Source organism: Sinocyclocheilus grahami, unplaced genomic scaffold (genome assembly GCF_001515645.1).
Source record: "Sinocyclocheilus grahami isolate Dianchi unplaced genomic scaffold, SAMN03320097.WGS_v1.1 scaffold14.1, whole genome shotgun sequence".
Classification (NCBI taxonomy): Eukaryota; Metazoa; Chordata; class Actinopteri; order Cypriniformes; family Cyprinidae; genus Sinocyclocheilus; species Sinocyclocheilus grahami.
This window is the reverse complement of record NW_015505193.1, coordinates 3,525,117-3,543,180: the sequence shown is the minus strand read 5'-3', so window position 1 is coordinate 3,543,180 and position 18,064 is coordinate 3,525,117. Positions and strand designations below refer to the sequence as shown.

General features: G+C 35.4%; 2 protein-coding genes across 2 annotated transcripts in view; one reads left to right on the top strand and one right to left on the bottom strand.

The window, feature by feature from the left end:
- Positions 1 to 667: 667 nt before the first annotated feature.
- Positions 668 to 11,474, top strand: LOC107600896 (cell cycle progression protein 1-like). The gene is made up of 8 exons (XM_016292876.1): positions 668 to 789; positions 2,927 to 2,997; positions 3,677 to 3,761; positions 3,982 to 4,058; positions 4,156 to 4,354; positions 9,072 to 9,238; positions 10,059 to 10,198; positions 10,341 to 11,474. Exons 2-8 carry the CDS (start codon positions 2,938 to 2,940, stop codon positions 11,389 to 11,391), a joined length of 1,779 nt encoding a protein of 592 aa, XP_016148362.1. The 5' UTR covers positions 668 to 789; positions 2,927 to 2,937; the 3' UTR covers positions 11,392 to 11,474.
- A 1,808-nt stretch (positions 11,475 to 13,282) lies between these two features.
- Positions 13,283 to 18,064, bottom strand: part of pigb (phosphatidylinositol glycan anchor biosynthesis, class B) — a 7,082-nt gene continuing 2,300 nt past the window's right edge. Inside the window, 8 exon segments of the mRNA XM_016292277.1 lie at positions 13,283 to 13,974; positions 14,094 to 14,274; positions 15,480 to 15,693; positions 15,769 to 15,833; positions 15,924 to 16,135; positions 16,932 to 16,983; positions 17,090 to 17,230; positions 17,318 to 17,448. Of these exon segments, the coding sequence (XP_016147763.1) occupies positions 13,843 to 13,974; positions 14,094 to 14,274; positions 15,480 to 15,693; positions 15,769 to 15,833; positions 15,924 to 16,135; positions 16,932 to 16,983; positions 17,090 to 17,230; positions 17,318 to 17,448 (1,128 nt within the window). The 3' untranslated portion in view covers positions 13,283 to 13,842.

Genomic DNA, 18,064 nt, shown 5'->3' with positions numbered 1-18,064 from the left:
ATCGTTTATTTAGTATTTATTTAAACCAAATTGGATTTATTTATTAATCAGGCTAAGTTAGATATATAGTTAATTTAATCTCAATTTAATTTTTATTTTTTTTGTACATTTTCTGTAAGCTTTCCACTTTTAACTCTGCAAATGTATGTAACCCTTTTTAACTGTATTTAACCCTTAACCCTTTTATTTTTAATTATGTTATTTACTAAATTTTTATATTTTATGCATTATTTATAATTTATTCAAATTGTTTTAGCGCAATTGCAATATTAGATAACAATGAAAAAGATCAATATAATCTTCTAAAGTAAAGTAAAATAAATAAAATGCAGCTTTAAGATCGTCTCGATGGCAATGACCGGGGACGCCAACTGCGCTTGCGCATAAACAAAAAGGCACACAAAACTATAATTTCAACCTACGATCGACTAGATTTGTCCGGAAATTAAATGTAAACGTCGGAATCGCTGTTAAACAGATTAAACAAACCAGCAGCCACGCAAACAGAGACGCTTTATAAAATTCTGAGTCACTCACGGGATGCGTTAGCCTGTGCCGCCGCTAGAGGGAGTCATGGGAAATGTAGTTTTCAGAGTTCTAGAATGTTAAGGCGGTAACGAGGGGACGATGACGTGTAAAACTACAACTCCCATGCATCTTCCTCTCGGCAGCCGCCGCCGTGTTGTTGTCCGTGTAGCGCACTGTTGATGTTTTGGCTCAGTTGGAGAGGTTTACGCAGAGGACGTTTGCCTTCTTCTTTTCTTTCGCTGAGGTTTACCTCTAAAACAGGTAAGGGCAACATCCAATGCACCTAATGCAGTTTAAAGCCACCTTTAGCAGGACTGACAGACTAAAGAGACCCATTCATATTTTACTGTGTGGCTGTTAGAGTCAGTGTTTGGCATTTCAACAGTTCACGCACTGAATCAAATGTTGAGTTTTGGGCGTTTTAAATCTAATTTTAGATTATGCAATCTCCTGCCTCGATTTTATTTGCCTGAAAAAGATGAAATAAGACGCATTCTGCAATAATAATCGCTCAGCAGTTGTCGTGTTTATGTAGCTCTCTGTTTTAGCATAAACCATATTGTCGTAGAACAGAATCAAAGAAGTTATTTTTTTGCATCATCTATTAATCTGTGTATTTTGTAGATGTTACAGACCCCTAAATATGAGCATCCTCGTCCCAGGGACCCCCATCCTAAAATGTAAAAGGCAGCTATATATTTTCATGAATAAAGACTCAATTAATACTGTGAAAAATATATTATATATATAATATAATAATTATAAATAAGTGTAAAATATTATTTGAAAATATTTAGTTTCTGTTATGTCATGTAATTACATTCGTCTACTCACTCTATAGCACTGTGAGATGTATTAAATAACATTTTATTTATTTTATTGTTAGCCATTTGTTTATTTATTGAATTCAAATTTAGTTCCATTTAATCTTTTTATTTATTTAATTAAATCAAATTTAATTAGATTTAATATTTTTATTTATTTATTTAAAACTAATTTAGTTAGATTTAATGACTCTATAGCACTGTGAGATGTATTAAATAACATTTTATTTATTTGATTGTTAGCCATTTGTTTATTTATTGAATTCAAATTTAGTTCCATTTAATCTTTTTATTTATTTAATTAAATCAAATTGAATTAGATTTAATATTTTTATTTATTTATTTAAAACTAATTTAGTTAGATTTAATGTTTTTATTTATTTAAATCAAATTTAGTTAGATTTAATTAATTAATTAAATTATTTATTTTACATATTTCCACGGACCCTCTTTTATTTATTTATTTAAATCAAATTTAGTTAGATTTTATGTATTTATTTATTTTTTACATATTTCCATGGACCCTCTTTTTATTTATTTATTTATTTAAATCAAATTTAGCTAGATTTAATTAATTAAATTATTTATTTTACATATTTCCACGGACCCTCTTTTATTTATTTATTTAAATCAAATTTAGTTAGATTTTATGTATTTATTTATTTTTTACATATTTCCATGGACCCTCTTTTTATTTATTTATTTATTTAAATCAAATTTAGTTAGATTTAATTAATTAATTAAATTTTTTATTTTACATATTTCTATGGACCCTCTTTTATTTATTTATTTAAATCAAATTTAGTTAGATTTTATTTATTTATTTATTTATTACATATTTCCATGGACCCTCCAGCACTCCTTTGTGGTCAGTTTGAAAGCTTCAGATCTATAACACTAACACGCACCTAAATATCATGAATCAGATGCTTTTGCACTCATTAAGATCTGTTAAAGCGTTTCGGTGTTCAGTGGTTTTGTTTGGATGATGTTATATGTGTGCAATGGCTCAGTTCTTCTGCTTTTTTGGATGGTTAACAAACCAGAGTGTGTTATTTTTGCTAGCTCTTCCTGAAAAACAAACCAGTGAAACAACCAGATGATAGTTTTGACTCAGATCTCGGTTCACCTCGAAATGAAAGCTCTGACATGATTTACTCCCTCGCGCCTTTCCAGACCTGCGTGCTGTGACGGACTTTTCATGAACTCTTGCATATTGAATGCAGTGTTTTATGGGGTTAAAAAAAGTTTAGCATGAAGTTAAACCAGAATGCATCAGATTTCAGTGTTACTGTCAGATCTATATGAGAAGTTTCTTTATTGTGTCTGTAATTCTTCTTGTTTATGGAGACCTCTGTTCGTACGGCTTCTGCAAAAGCATAATAATCATTTCCCAGTGACAGGGTCAACCTGACATTTCCATCCCATAAATGAGCATTCATTACAGAGGACAACAATGTAGGATGAGACTTGAAATAATGCAGTTTGCAAACCTTGCATAGCCGAATGTGTGTGTGTTTTCCCCCTCGGGAGTAACAGTCCATGTTTCTGTTGTGGTTATTTTTGTCCTGTAGCTGGCTGAGAGATGTCCGACAGCTCCAGTGACACGGAGTCGTCCTGCGGATGGACAGTCATTAGTAATGAGGTGATTCACATTTTATTGCTTGGCTCGTTACCCATCGGGTTTACTTCTAATCTCAGTATAAATGCTTTTTGGGAGTTATTCTTGTACAATCCTCTGCTGGGTGAAGAACACATCTGGGTCATATTTTACTCCTAAATCTAAAAATAGAAATAATAAATTATATTTTGCGTAAAGAAAATTAAGCCTATTTTTAGGACTTTTTTTTTTTTTTTTGCAATTTGGCATTATTTTTATGACAATAAAGCACATTTCCATATTTTTTGATTGATTGATACTCATTAGATACTTTTTTTAAATTTTGGGTTAAAATATTTTGAAATATGATTGTGAGAGTGTAATGTATTTATAATGTAATGTAAATTTATACATTATTTTCATGACAATGAAGCACATTTGCACATTTTTGATTGATACTCTTTTTTTATATTTTGGATTGAAATATGACACTTTTTAATAAAAAATTATAAAAAAAAATAAAAATACAAACATTTATAAATTAAATATACTGTATGCATATACACACACACACACAAATTATATAAATATATGCAAGTTGTTTTTCACTTCACTGTTTTTTATACTGTTTCTTAAGCAAATACTTACTTTTAAAAGCTTAACACTTTTAAAGTTAAGCCATAGTGACTGTGTGTGTGTGTGTGTGTGTGTGTGTGTTTTATAGGGTTCGGATATTGAAAATCTGGGGCCGGATTACGCCGGAGAGTGTGAGGATGGAGCGGTTAGCCACGCTCTGGACGTACCTGATGGTGAGGATGTCACGCATTGTGCCACGTAAAATTAATAAACACAAAACTATTTATGTTGTTTGAGAGGGCAGGTTTTGTGGCATGAATTTAATGATTACAGCTGATGTAGAATGCAGTATTAATGTGTGGTTTATCATGTGTGTCATCAGCACACAAGAGGGAAAGGATGAATATGTAAAGTGGTCAAACAAGTTTGAAATATTTGAGCTTGTTTTTTCAGCCAAGCAGGGTGAGGAGAGTTTGGGAGAGTCTTCACTAGACCTCACACTGAGAGAGGAGGCGGAACCGGCCCAAGAGGTGTGATTAAGCCTGAAAATGACCTCCTGTCGAGTGTTATTGTTCTGCAGAGAGGAATCTAAAGGCTTAAAGAAGTGCCATTTGTGTTTTCTTGCAGGCGGGTGGAGAAGAACATGTGACCCTTTGCTCCTCCAGTGAGAACTCTGACATCATCACCCTGGCGGACTCTCAGGAGGCGGAGATTGACGCGTGGGAGGAGCCTGTTGCTAAGGAGGCGGAGGAGGAAGCAGGAAGTGAGGAGCTCTATCTCGGAAGCTCGTCGAGCAGCCAGTACACGTTTAGAGAGTCCGAGACAAGTGAGTGGAAAAGATGCTTACATGCGAATGAATGTCCTAATTAGCAGTGGAATTAAAGATGAATTAAAGAAAAGAATCATGTTGAGAAAGATAGCGATTGAGCATACAAAACTAAGGCTGCATGATTAACTGAAATAAAACCCTAAATTACAACAAGACTTATGATCTATATAAGCAGCTTATGATCTGTTGTCTTAATGGTGAAATATTACAATATTAATATTTCTTATTTGGTTTAATATTTTTATTTAGCAATTAATAATACAATAATAATACAATTTTTGTCCAAATCTAAATCAAATATCACAATTTTTAGCATAAAATATCAAGCTTGTGTGGCAAAACTACACTTCCCATGATTCTCTTCGGTAGTGCAAGAAAGATAAAATATGCATCAGTAGCACATTTCAAATGTACATCATTTGCTCTTCATTTTGTTGTACCAAGCTTCCTGTATTTGTCAATAAGTGAAAAAGAAAAAAAGAAATATGAAATTGCACAATGCATTTTTTTTTTACATCGTAATTACAATTTCCAAAGTTTCCGAAGTTGGAAAGAGGAGCTTTCCAGGTGAACTTGAGCTTGAATGTTTTTTATACATATGTGACCTCCTGTTATCCTGAAAATACTGGAGGAATTCCCAAGCTGCTTGAAAAAGGGTGATGCCGTGGTGGGAAAGTTTCAGAATTTCCTAGAAATATGCCCTGAAATTCCCGGTGTGTTGATCGCCCCATTGTGTCCGTGTTTTTCATTTTATGGATTCATCTCATAAAGAAATGTTTGGGTCATATTTCAGAAATGACATGTAATGCTTAAATGTTAATATTTTTGCATAAAGAAACTCTAATTTCTATCCACTTCCAGCTATTTTTAACTGTAAAAAAAAAATGTTTGGGTCATATTTCAGAAATGACATGTAATGCTTAAATGTTAATATTTTTGCATAAAGAAACTCATTTTTATCCACTTCCAGCTATTTTTAACTGTAAAAAAACAGCTCGTTTCGCTGCTTGATATTGCAAATTGGTGTGTCTTACCATATTATTTTAATGTATTATCTTAATTATGAACACACTGGTTTGTAGCACAAACAGTTTTACCGTTTACTGCACGTTGTTATTCTTCTCGTTATTTCCCTACAGCAAGTCTCGCACATTCACAGAAAACAGCTTACTTCCGCATTGATAAATAAGGTGGATAGAAGCTTATTTCCATCATAGAATAATAATAAAAACAGGTAATTGTGATATATATATATATATATATTTTGCAATTCTGACTTTTTACGAGATATTGCAAGATACAAACTCACAATTACATGTAGATATAAATTCACAATTCTGAGAAGAAAAGACTGAATTGTGCGATATAAAAAGAAAAAAGTTCAGATTGTTTCTGCCATTGAATAAAAAAAAAAAAAAATGTAACTGTGACTTGTGTCTTAAATTTCTGACTTTTTCCCTTGCAATTACGAGTTGCAAGATTTCGCAAACTTGTAATTCTAAGAAGAAAAGTGAATCGGGAGATATAAACTCGCAATTGAGAAAATAGTCAAGCTCATTTCCACAAAGGCATTTAAAATAAAAAAAGGTAATTGCGACTTTTTGATCTCAAAATTCAGACTTTCCTCACAATTACATGTTTTTATCTCACAATTCAGACTTTTTTTCTCAGTTTAGCGAATTTATATCTCACAATTATGATTTATATCTCTAAATTCTCAAAAAAATAGTCAGAATTGCAAGATGTAAACTCCTAATTCTGAGAAGACAAGTCAGAATTGTGAGATATAAAATAGTCACAATTCAATCTCGCAATTTTCAGAAAGTCAGAATTGTGAGATAAAAAGTTGCAATTACCTTTTTTATTTTTTATTCCATGGGCGAAAAACAAGCTTCCATGCATTTTTTAATAATTCTTAATAATAGTGATGATGATAATAATATAATGCTTAAATTTAATGCAAAATATAATTTTGTTTGATTTTGCGGTTGAATATGACCCACACGTTTTTATGAGTTTTCATGAGATTCGCCCTTGTAAGACACAAAGACATGTTGATCTCTCTCCCGGAGCGGCAGCAGACTGGTGTTGGAGCGGATGGGGATTTTCCAGGACGCTGTGGGAATATGGCAGCCATCTGCACAGCTCTCTCTCTCTCTCAGGTGCTCTGACATGGGAGTGTGAGCGTGTTGTGATCAGCATGCTGATAAAGCTCTGAGGACCTGAGCGTGTTTGTGAGTGATGTGGCAAAAATAGATTCTGATGAAACGCCCAGCCAATGGCTGTGAGAGTAAATAACACGTGTAAAGTGTGCGAAAAAGCCACATTAATGTGTTTGTTTGACCTACATTTCGGCATGCTATTAAATGTGTCATAAATCCATATCTCGACTAGACTGTGAGCTATTAGTGTTGGGTCATTCTGTCTCAACTCAGTTCAAAAATTGGAGAAAGCATGTCTTGTGTTTTTGTTTGCATGCCTGTAACACAAGAAGCATTAAAGATATCGAAATATCCTTTTATATTTCAGTTCTTAACAATGTTTTCTTTTGGGATCTTAATTTTTGAGGCCCTATATGCTTCATTTCCAGAGATATAGGGATTTCAGTGTGGCTCCTTGAGTAAATTGTTAAATTGTACACATTTTCAGTGGTCAAAGACCAAATGTGGGTCACTTTGCATACGGCTGATACTTTTTTCTTTTAAAGAGGAATGTCTGAAGAACAAATAATGTTGAAACTAGAAATGTATCTTGTTTCCCTCTATCAAAGTAGTTGCATAGAACATACCTGCCTGAGTGCCAATAATAACCTTTTTCCAAAGTTTGCGTGCCTGTAACTCAAGAAGTATTAAAGGTATCTTAATATCCTTTGAGATTTTAATTCTTAATAAACTTTTGTTTTGTAATCTTCATTTTTAAGGCCCTAAGTAATTCAATCCCAGATGTTTGGGGATATCAATGTGACTCAGAAGTCCAAATTGTTGAATTTGACCCATTTTCACGTTTAGTTTTTGGCCACTGAAAATGTGTACAATTTTAACCGTTTACTGTTGCAACCATATTGAGATCCCAATATCTCTGGAATTGAACCATACAGGGAAGAATGAAGATACCGAAAGAAAAGTATGCTATTAATACTCTTAACTTGAGACCCAAAATCTAAAACGGCATTAAGATATCTTTAATACTTCTTGAGTTACAGACATGCAAACTCTGGGGAAAAAAACTTGAAAAGTGCCTTTTCCTATTTTTTAACTGTCACCGTTGGCATATAATGCAACAAAGATTGCTAAACTCAACGGATTTTACAAATAGATCAACCAATCTCTGTGGAAAAATAACATAATTATGCTGCAGTCATTCTAAAGTCATTTTTACCCTCATGTAATTTGTCTCCAAATCTCCAAACATCTACAAAATAGTGGATAACTCAGTAAATATACATATGCGACATTAAAATTAGTTGGCTTTAATCACTATTTATGTTTTTCTTTCTTCATAAAAAAATTAATCAAATCAAATCAAAAATTTGAGCTGGGGAACTTTCTGAATATTGGTTGATTTTTCACATTTTTCACCTGCTGGACAATAAAACCGGTGAAAAAAATCCCACAGAACTTTTCTAGTTTTCAGCTGTTTTCATCTTTAAATATACTTTTTGTTTGACTTATTTGATATTCATCAGTGTTTGTAGGATCTTGGTTCCTTCAGGTGTGTTTCCGTTAAGTATTTCCCTTAACGCTGACACAGTAGCTTAACAGAGAATACAGAGCAGACATTCACAAAGCATTAGGCCTGCAGCTGTGTTTTTGGAGCAGTCATGTGCTGGTCTAGTCGATTAGCTCGTTACGCTAGCGTAAACAGGTCTGCATCGTGGCATGTGAAATGTGTTTTGCGAGCATGTGTTTGCCGTGAGTGAGCAGACATGAGTTACAGGAAACATCTTTGCACATGACGTTTGTCAGAAAGTGAGTGTGTGTGCAGGTCTTGCTATTTGTTCCCCAAAAAGTTAAAGTAAAACCTCACATAACCTTCATTGCAGGTCCTTTGGTAAGTCTGGTAAGGGACTAAATAATGTCTCAAAATCTCATGTATCTGTTTATCTGTCTATTTATCTACTGCTATTCATTTATTCATTCGTTCACATATTGCTATTTATTCATTTTATTAACTTATTTCTTTTTAATTATTTACTTATTGCTCTCTATTAATTTTATACAATTTTAATTTAGAATTAATTTTATTAATTTATTATTAATTTATTACTGCTGTTTATTTTTATTAATACTATTATTATTAATACTTTTACTATTTATTTATTTTAGTTTACTTATTGCTATTTATTTTTCCAGTCATGTACATATTGCTATTTATTTATTTGCTTACTTGTTGATATTTATTTATTTATTTACTTACTTGCTTATTGCCGTTTATTTATGTATTTACTTATTTCTATGTATTTATTTATTTATTTGTTTGCTTGTTTATTGATTGCTATTTATTTATCTATTGCTGAGTATTTATTGCTATTGTTATTTACTGCTGTTTATTTATTTCACACTTCCCAGTGGTAATTATAATTCGCTTCATTTAAGAACAACAGACGTCAATGGGACGTCAGCACCATGTATGTGTATGTGTGTATGTATGTGTGTATGTGTGTGTGTGTGTGTGTATTAATTCCTCTGGGTTGTGTGTGTTTATCCGTACTCAGTGTTCCCAGCGGATCAGCCTGTGCAGCGAGACGGCGGTAACAGTAGCAGTGAGGATGAGGAGGGTGAGGTGAAGGCCAGTCCTGTGTTGAGGAGACGCAGAGTGAGGAGGAGCACCGCCGGCTCAGAGCCTGGAGACCCGCAGGAGCCCCACAGGAGACAGGAGGAGGTGCTGCGTCTCAAAACAACTCATTACTCCAGCATCTACTCAATACAGATTAGATATGAGCACAATACAATTACTAATAGTTTTTATTTTATTATTCTTTTTTTAACATTTTACTTTAACATAATACTTTAGGTGTTTTAATTTGCAACTAATAATGTTGTTACTACATGAAAGATATAAATTCATTAACATGCTTTCACTTGAAAAACAATCCTAATATAAAAAGATGTTTTTTTTTCAGTACATTTTTTTTTTAATTGTAATTTTAGTTTTTAGTGTAATTGTAGTTTTAGTTTTAGTTGAATTTGTAATTTTGTAATTGTTTTTTTTTATTATATATATATATATATATATATTCAGTTTTAGTTATTTTAATGCATCAAGTTAATCTAAATGAAAATCAAAAATATTCCCTGGCTTAGCCAACTAAGTTTAAGGTTTTTAATTTAATTTAATTTAATTAAAAGTTTATTTTATTTCAAATGGTTTATGGTTTTACTCATGGTTAAATGGTTAAATACTCATTTATTGAAATGACTTACAAATAATTTAGTGTACTGCACTGTTTTTAATATAAATAGATAATATTTTTATTCAAAGATATAATAATGATACCAATAAATATAAATTCATAATTAAAAATATTTAATAAAAAATAAAAATACTTTGGCTGGAAACGATGGACATATTTGATGCAACACATTAGCCAATGTTTTCTTAAATCATTCTTGCATTTTCCACACAAGCTCATTTATGTTAGTCAGCTATCTCAGCACCAACATTAATTGTGCATGTTCTGAAATGTGTGATTCTACATCAGGCTGTTGAGGGGGTAGCAGTCTATCCGGATGGCCTCGCTGCTCGTCAGGATCAGGGTCCCGTCAGCAGCACCCTGAACAGATGCATCCTGCTAGCGCTGCTCATCGCCATCAGCATGGGCTTCGGGCACTTCTACGGTGAGTGTTTTTTTTACAATGATCTTTTAAGAAATATAACCACTTAATATTTTTTTTTGGATCATTTTTGCATGTATGGAGTGCTATTAGATGTCAAAAACACCTAAATTAAATTGATGCCAAAAACTTTTGTAAAATACATTTAGCCTTTTCCCCATATCTCACACGCTTTTGGGACTGAATTTTGCTGATAAAAAAGAGCTCGATAAAGAGCGCATGGTGACCGACAAGCTCAAGGAGGAACTGGAGGAAATAAGAAAAGAGGAGGACGTCGAGGGCAAGACGGATCCCGAGACCGAAGAACTGCAGGCGCGACTTCAGGAGCTCGAGAACAAGCTGAAGTTCGAGCAGCAGCGCTCCGATCTTTGGGAGAGACTGTACGTGGAGTCGAAGGAGGAGAGAGCGAAGGGCGACAGGGACGTCAAGACCAAGATTCCCAAGGATGGGATGCTGGGAAAAGTGAAGGAAACCTTAGACGCTGTGAAGAACTCCACGAAGGAGTTTGTGCACCATCACAAGGAGCAGATCAAGAAAGCCAAAGAGGCGGTTAAGGAAAACCTCCGGAAGTTTTCAGACTCCGTTAAATCGACGTTCAGGCATTTTAAAGACTCCGCCTCGAATGTCTTCAGCCATGAAAAGAGGTTTCACGACGCCAAACCCGAGCATCACACGTTTAAGCAGGAGCAAGGAAACAAGCGTGCCGAAGACTGGCAGCCGCAGAAACCTTTACACCGACATCCTCGCAAATCAACCAGCGACTCCGTTCACGCTGATCGCAACACGCGCAAACCCGGCGCTCAGAGAGACCACAGCACCATGGGACAGAAAACGCCGCCCAAAGGCTGTTCTGGAGTGTTCGACTGCGCCTATCAGGAGTCCATGAGTCTGTTTAACAAGGCCATGGATCCCATCCGCGCCGATGAGTTTAACGAGCTCCTGCGCAGCTATTTGCAGAAAGAAGTCGGACATTTCCACCACTGGAGGGAGCTGGAGAGCTTCATCGATAATTTCTTCTATAACGGCGTCTTCATCCACGACCAGATGCTGTTTACGGACTTTGTCAGCGGCGTTGAGGATTACCTCGAGGAAATAGACGAATATCACAGCCTCAGCGACGACGTGTTTGAGGATCTGGACGACTACATATACCGCCACATATTTGGAGATACGTATCTAAAATACTTTGGGCCGAGGTAAGCTGTTTTGTGATGTCAAAATAATCTTATTCAGAGATCCAGATAGTGAAATTATAATCTAAAGGCTTGTTCACACCGGGACGAATATCGCGCGCGATTATCGCCGGCGTTTAATGCCTCGTGACTAAACAAAGGGCGCCAATGTGAGTGTGCACACCGATGTGCAAAACGCGAGGCGTAAAAGCGTCATTTAAAAAAAAAAAAACGCCTCTGGCTCGTTTTTTTGGTTTGACGCGCCGCGTTAAAAACTGGCCGACCAATGAGATTGGCGCTTTTGTTCACATGCCTGGAGCTGCTGAAGTTACAGTAAAACATGACTTGGTGGCGCTCAAGCACAAAACGGTCTTGCCGAGCACACATTGATACCTAACGACAAAGAGGAAGTAAGTAGACCAAGATGCACCGAGGCAAGATGAATGTAGAGCTGCAACAGCGACTACAAAAATCTCGATAAGAGGGAGTTGTTATGGAGAGGAATTGCAGATCAAATAGGATGCGATGTGTACCGGGGTATTGCTGTTTTTCATTAAGCGCCATCTAATGTCAGGGAGTGAATTTGCACATTCACTCGGCTCATCGCCTGCGAAAATCACTTGGGTATGAACACAAAAGACGCATTGAAAAACGTCGGCGATAAGCGCGCGCGATAATCGTCCCGGTGTGTACGAGGCTTAACTCAGCATAATTTGCATATGACTGTATTTTATTTATTTGGAATTGATCCTTAATTAAGCTCCGCCCCTCATTTACTGTTGCCTGCTTAATATGTTTTTTATTAAAGACATTGTTAAATTATTCAGTAATGTGTTTTTAAACGTTCTTTCAACTAGGGTTGTAAAAACGTTCCAGAAATTTTTGAAAATTTCCGGGATTTTTTTTGTAAATTTTAGGAATTTTCAGAAACTTTTGGAGAAAAGTTTTTTTTTTCCGCTTTGCAACCCTATCTACAACACATTCCCTTTGGCAACTTTAATAATTATCAAGATCAGGATCTTACACTGGAAAAACGAAAAAGACTGTAACAAAACTCTTTACATAAGTTTGAGGGAAAAAAAAGTAACTTTATTTAGTCTTCAGTTCAGATCCTCTCGTGTATATTAATATGTTCCGTCCCACGCGACCTTCGGGAAAATGAGTGTGGAATATTTCAGCTTTTTTGGCAAATCGGTTTTCCTCCAGGAATGATGAAATCTCCTGAAAGAGGAAGAAACAAACTCGGTATTTGATCAAACCTCTAAAAGTAAGTATTGAACTTTAGTGTGCATATATCATTTTAGTGATGTGACTGCACTTCACTGTTTTGGATCTGTTACCTTCTCCAGGCAGTCGAACAGCACTATATGTGAAGGCAGCTTGGACTGAGATGGGAAGGACGTTCTGAGCCAGTGAAGAGGGTTGGAGAAGAACACGTCTGCTTCATCCACATACTCCTCATTTCCCGTGAGATCTGGTGGACACTCCAGGAACCGCAGTTTGAGGGGACAGTGCAGGTGACTGCAAAACATAAGTGCAACCAGCCTCTTATTGCTTTAACCCTATAAAGTTACTGGACGCGCCTCTAAATGATCAACATGATCAAACTTTACTGTTAAACCTGTCGCATACAATCTACTGCACGCCTTCTGTCTGATTGAGAGTTTAGAGTTTTTTTATCCAGTTAATGCTCTTTTAGTGTAATTGTACAAACGTCCAGCTTCAGCTGGAGCTTCACGTGTCTTTCTGCTGTCAAATCTTGACTGATTTTTATCAGGTAAACTTAAGAATATCCTAAGATACTGTTAGTAGTATTTCCAGATGAACACTTACTGGACTGAAGCAGCTTAAGTTACTTGATTCACCATCTGAGTATCAAATCTGATCATCAAATGTGCGAATTATTTTGATTTGGATTACTTACCAAAAACAAAAAAAAAAGCACTTTGTTTTGTTGCATTTTAATTAATTATTAATGTTTCTAAACAAAAAACTGAAACGTATGTTTAATTTTGCTTAGGACCAAATAACCAAACAAAATGCATTATATTGAAATTATTTCAGTAAGTTCAGTAGATTTGGAAGAATAAGGAAAACATTATAAAAATAACTGAAGTAATCTGGTTTGACCGGTTTCTGCTGTACCAGTTTTCTTGGAACATGCAAATCAGTAGAAGGTATGATTTAAGATTTACTTTCAATCTGCACTTGTTAGTGCACTATTTTTCCCTCTTTTTCTTGTCTGTGTGGCTATCGGCTAAATGACATTCCTTGTTTGGAAACGGCTCTAATGTAATTGAACACAAATGCACTTAAACTGCTTAATGTTGCACTTAAAGTCTAGAATAAAAGTCTTTCACTGCTTCACTGATGATTGTCCTCCTGCTTTGAGCTGAAAAAGATCAGGATCTTACACTGGAAAAACGAAAAAGACTGTAACAAAACTCTTTACATAAGTTTGAGGGAAAAAAAAGTAACTTTATTTAGTCTTCAGTTCAGATCCTCTCGTGTATATTAATATGTTCCGTCCCACGCGACCTTCGGGAAAATGAGTGTGGAATATTTCAGCTTTTTTGGCAAATCGGTTTTCCTCCAGGAATGATGAAATCTCCTGAAAGAGGAAGAAACAAACTCGGTATTTGATCAAACCTCTAAAAGTAAGTATTGAACTTTAGTGTGCATATATCATTTTAGTGATGTGACTGCACTTCACTGTTTTGGATCTGTTACCTTCTCCAGGCAGTCGAACAGCACTATATGTGAAGGCAGCTTGGACTGAGATGGGAAGGACGTTCTGAGCCAGTGAAGAGGGTTGGAGAAGAACACGTCTGCTTCATCCACATACTCCTCATTTCCCGTGAGATCTGGTGGACACTCTAGGAACCGCAGTTTGAGGGGACAGTGCAGGTGACTGCAAAACATAAGTGCAACCAGCCTCTTATTGCTTTAACCCTATAAAGTTACTGGACGCGCCTCTAAATGATCAACATGATCAAACTTTACTGTTAAACCTGTCGCATACAATCTACTGCACGCCTTCTGTCTGATTGAGAGTTTAGAGTTTTTTTATCCAGTTAATGCTCTTTTAGTGTAATTGTACAAACGTCCAGCTTCAGCTGGAGCTTCACGTGTCTTTCTGCTGTCAAATCTTGACTGATTTTTATCAGGTAAACTTAAGAATATCCTAAGATACTGTTAGTAGTATTTCCAGATGAACACTTACTGGACTGAAGCAGCTTAAGTTTACTTGATTCACCATCTGAGTATCAAATCTGATCATCAGGCTTTTAAAGGAACGTTTGTTTGTTCATCTCAACTGTTACTGCACTGCATTATATGTTTTGAAACTGCAGATCTTTGATCATAAAAGAGAGTGATAGCCTTCATATATAATGCATTGTAATTCATTTTTAATGCATTAATTATGCCTTGTAATGCACCTTATAATGCAATGTATGATCTCATAATTATAACTACAGTTATGATACATTATAATTCTTATCTATTCACTTTCACACCTTTAGAATGTATAATGCATTGAAACACTTGGCAAACAACCGATTTCAGATGCAACAAGGAATCTGCCGATATTAAAATGCATTTTAAATATTACAATAGTTACAATTATTTATGAAAAGATATAATGCATTTGGGAGATTATCCATTATTGGAGACAATACATATAATGCATTTTGGAGATTATCCATTATTGGAGATAATATTTATATCATTTTATGTAACTATCTGCTGCACTGTTATAAAGATCTCACTGATTTACATTAGAAGCATCAGAATTTCATCTTACTTTATAAATATCAGCGTCTGCACCAAATTGCATATTTTTGCTCCGTTTGGCCCTTTGAATAATATTGAGATCTTTTTACTACATATTCTCACTATATCAGACTATATGAGCCATAAAAGCCTGATGTATCAAATATGATACACATGCATATTCAATTTTTTAAAATTATTTTGTCTAAAGTTTCAAACTGCTCCATTTAATAAAATAAAATGTTTTTATTATTTCATATGTCAGGCTTTACAGAGTTAATGCACCATAGTTTAAAAAGTACTTCAAAGAGTACCGCAATTATTTTCGATGTAGATGGTTACCTGTAGAGTGGTGTGGAGTGACACGGCATGAGGAACAGCAGCTCAGGCGAGTTCTGAGACTCGCGGACGTCACACAGTTGCTGCAGGTCATGCATGACGTCCAGAGATCCACGCTGGTGAATTAAACCCGTGTATAATGCAGGAATCAGATTGAAGAGCAGCAGGGCAGCAGCAGCAGGTTTCCTCCACGCTTGCATCTTCGCTAAAGACATGCCTGTCAGTGCAAGCACGTGAACACCTTCAGAATGCTTTCAAATCTACACAAACGGCTAAATGTTCATGCACTCACCGCTAAATATCATACAGAATGGCAGCACTGGATAAACAAACCGGAACTCCTTGTGTGCAAGCAAACTGCAAAAACACATTTAATGAGCTAAATAAAATAGATTTTTGCATGCTCGTCCAATGCTATCTCTGTATATGTGTTGTGTCTCGGTGCACCTGTAAATGGCTGTAGTCCATAAGACGGTTATCAGCAGGATTCTGTGCTTTTTGGTAGCCAGTGAACATCCGTGCAGGAAGAGAGGAAGGTGCGGGCCGAGCACGACCGGCAGACCCTGAGTGAAGTACCAGTGCCACGGATGAGCTCCGTAAAACTCGGCCACATTGTGCAGCACGTTAAACTTCAGGAAGTTCCACTGGACCAGGATCCACTTCAGAAATACAGACAACGTGAGGGTAATGATGGTGATACATGAACTTCACACTTCTGTCTATGCCTGAAAGCTTCTTGCTTTTATTAAAAAAGATCTAAAAGTGGGAATCACATGAAGACTAAAGAACATGTCCAGTGCATATTTAACCCACAAATTATAATTTTGCATAATGACAATTAACCACCTAATTCTTTTTACCATGAAGCGTCCAGATGTTGACTTTTTTTTTTTTTTGGTAACATTTTTAAACTTCTATACATTTTTAGTAGTAACACGTCATAATTTATTATTTTTATGAAAAGTGCAGTTCCTTATTCATGTCTGTTATTAACTAAAACTATGACCTTAAAAAAAACATTGTTTATTAAAAATAAGCTGGGAAAAAAAATTGAAAAAGCTGAATTAAAATAAAATATAAAGTTAAAAAACGTATATTTAGACAAAAACAAAAAAATTTAAATGCTGCAATTACTAAAACTGAAATAAAAAAAGCTACATAGAAATAATAAAAACAATTAAAAATACAAACTAATAAAAATTTGAAAATGAAAACTGATGTGTATATAGTGAATTTAAAATATTAAATAAATACTATAATAGTATATAAATAATACTAAAATAACACTAGTTTGTCCTTTTGTTGGGTTGAAATATGACCTGAGCATCTATTTCACTCAAAATAAAGAAAAATACATTTGTTGTTTTAGGCTTTTTGTTCACTAGAACTAAACACATTATAAGTATACAAGTAACAATACACAATTTAAGTATGTGAATAAAATAAAAAAAATACCTTTCCATAGAACACGGAGTCTATTAGTGTTGAGACACCCAATGCAAGAGCCCTGCGCAGATGATGGAAACATCAGTGAATATACAGGAGACTAACACCGATTATCGCCAGCAGCATCCAGACTGTAAATTACAAGTGGAAACAAATGCAACATTTACGCAATGGGAAAGCATCGCTGTGTGATGAGCTTCAGCTTGTGCTTTTCCATGCAGAAATGATAGAAGAGCAGAGGAAGCCAGACGATCAGAGCTGTGGGACGGACAACGATGGCCAGCGACACCAGAGACAAATACTTCCAGCTGATGAGGAGAGAGCAGAAAAAAAAAAGGAGTCTTTAACAAGTTTGTGCACTCAGTGGTGTGTAGTTATGACACTAAATAATGCACCTGTTGTGCGTTTTGGAGCCGGGTAAAGGGTAAAAGCAAAGTGCCAGGGTGGTCAGAACCGTTTCCATGGTGTTGGTCAGAGTCCGGCTGCAGCAGAACCAGGTGAACCATGAACACAGCTGACAGAAATACTGACAGAAAACACAGCAGAATGGAGTCAAACCAACACAAAAGCATTCAAAATAATGTGTATCTGCCTAATATCTTAAAGGAATAGTTCATCTAAAAATTTTAATTGGCTGATAATGTCCTCACCCTCAGTTCATCCGAGATGTAGAGGAGTTTGTTTCTTCATCAGATTTGGAGAAATGTAGCATTGCATCACTTGCTCTGCAGTGAATGGGTGCCGTCAGAATGAGAGTCCAAACAGCTGATAAAAACATCACAATAATCCACACCACTCCAGTCCAGCAGTTCACATCTGGAGAAGACAAAAGCAGCTGAAACAAATCCATCATTAAGACATTTTTAACTTCAAAATTTCCGATTATGAGTCCTCAATCCATAATAATGTTTTATACAGTGAAAATGTGGTCTGGTCTGAATCAGGAGAGAAATCTGCACAGATCAAGCGCCGTTTACAAGCCAAAACAGCTCTAAACAAATACGTGGTTTGATTTGATGTGAGAGGAAAACAGAAGATGGATTTTTTTCACTGGAGGACGCGTTATTATGGATTATGGACTCGTGTTTTAGCAGGAAGCAACGGTTTGAAGTTAAAAACATCTTAATGATGGATTTGTTTCA

Coding starts and splice junctions, on each gene's coding strand:
- LOC107600896 (XM_016292876.1), top strand. CDS start 2,938: ATGTCCGACAGCTCCAGTGACACGGAGTCGTCCTGCGGATGGACAGTC. Junction 2,998..3,676: donor GGACAGTCATTAGTAATGAG/GTGATTCACATT, acceptor TGTGTTTTATAG/GGTTCGGATATTGAAAATCT. Junction 4,355..9,071: donor GTTTAGAGAGTCCGAGACAA/GTGAGTGGAAAA, acceptor ATCCGTACTCAG/TGTTCCCAGCGGATCAGCCT.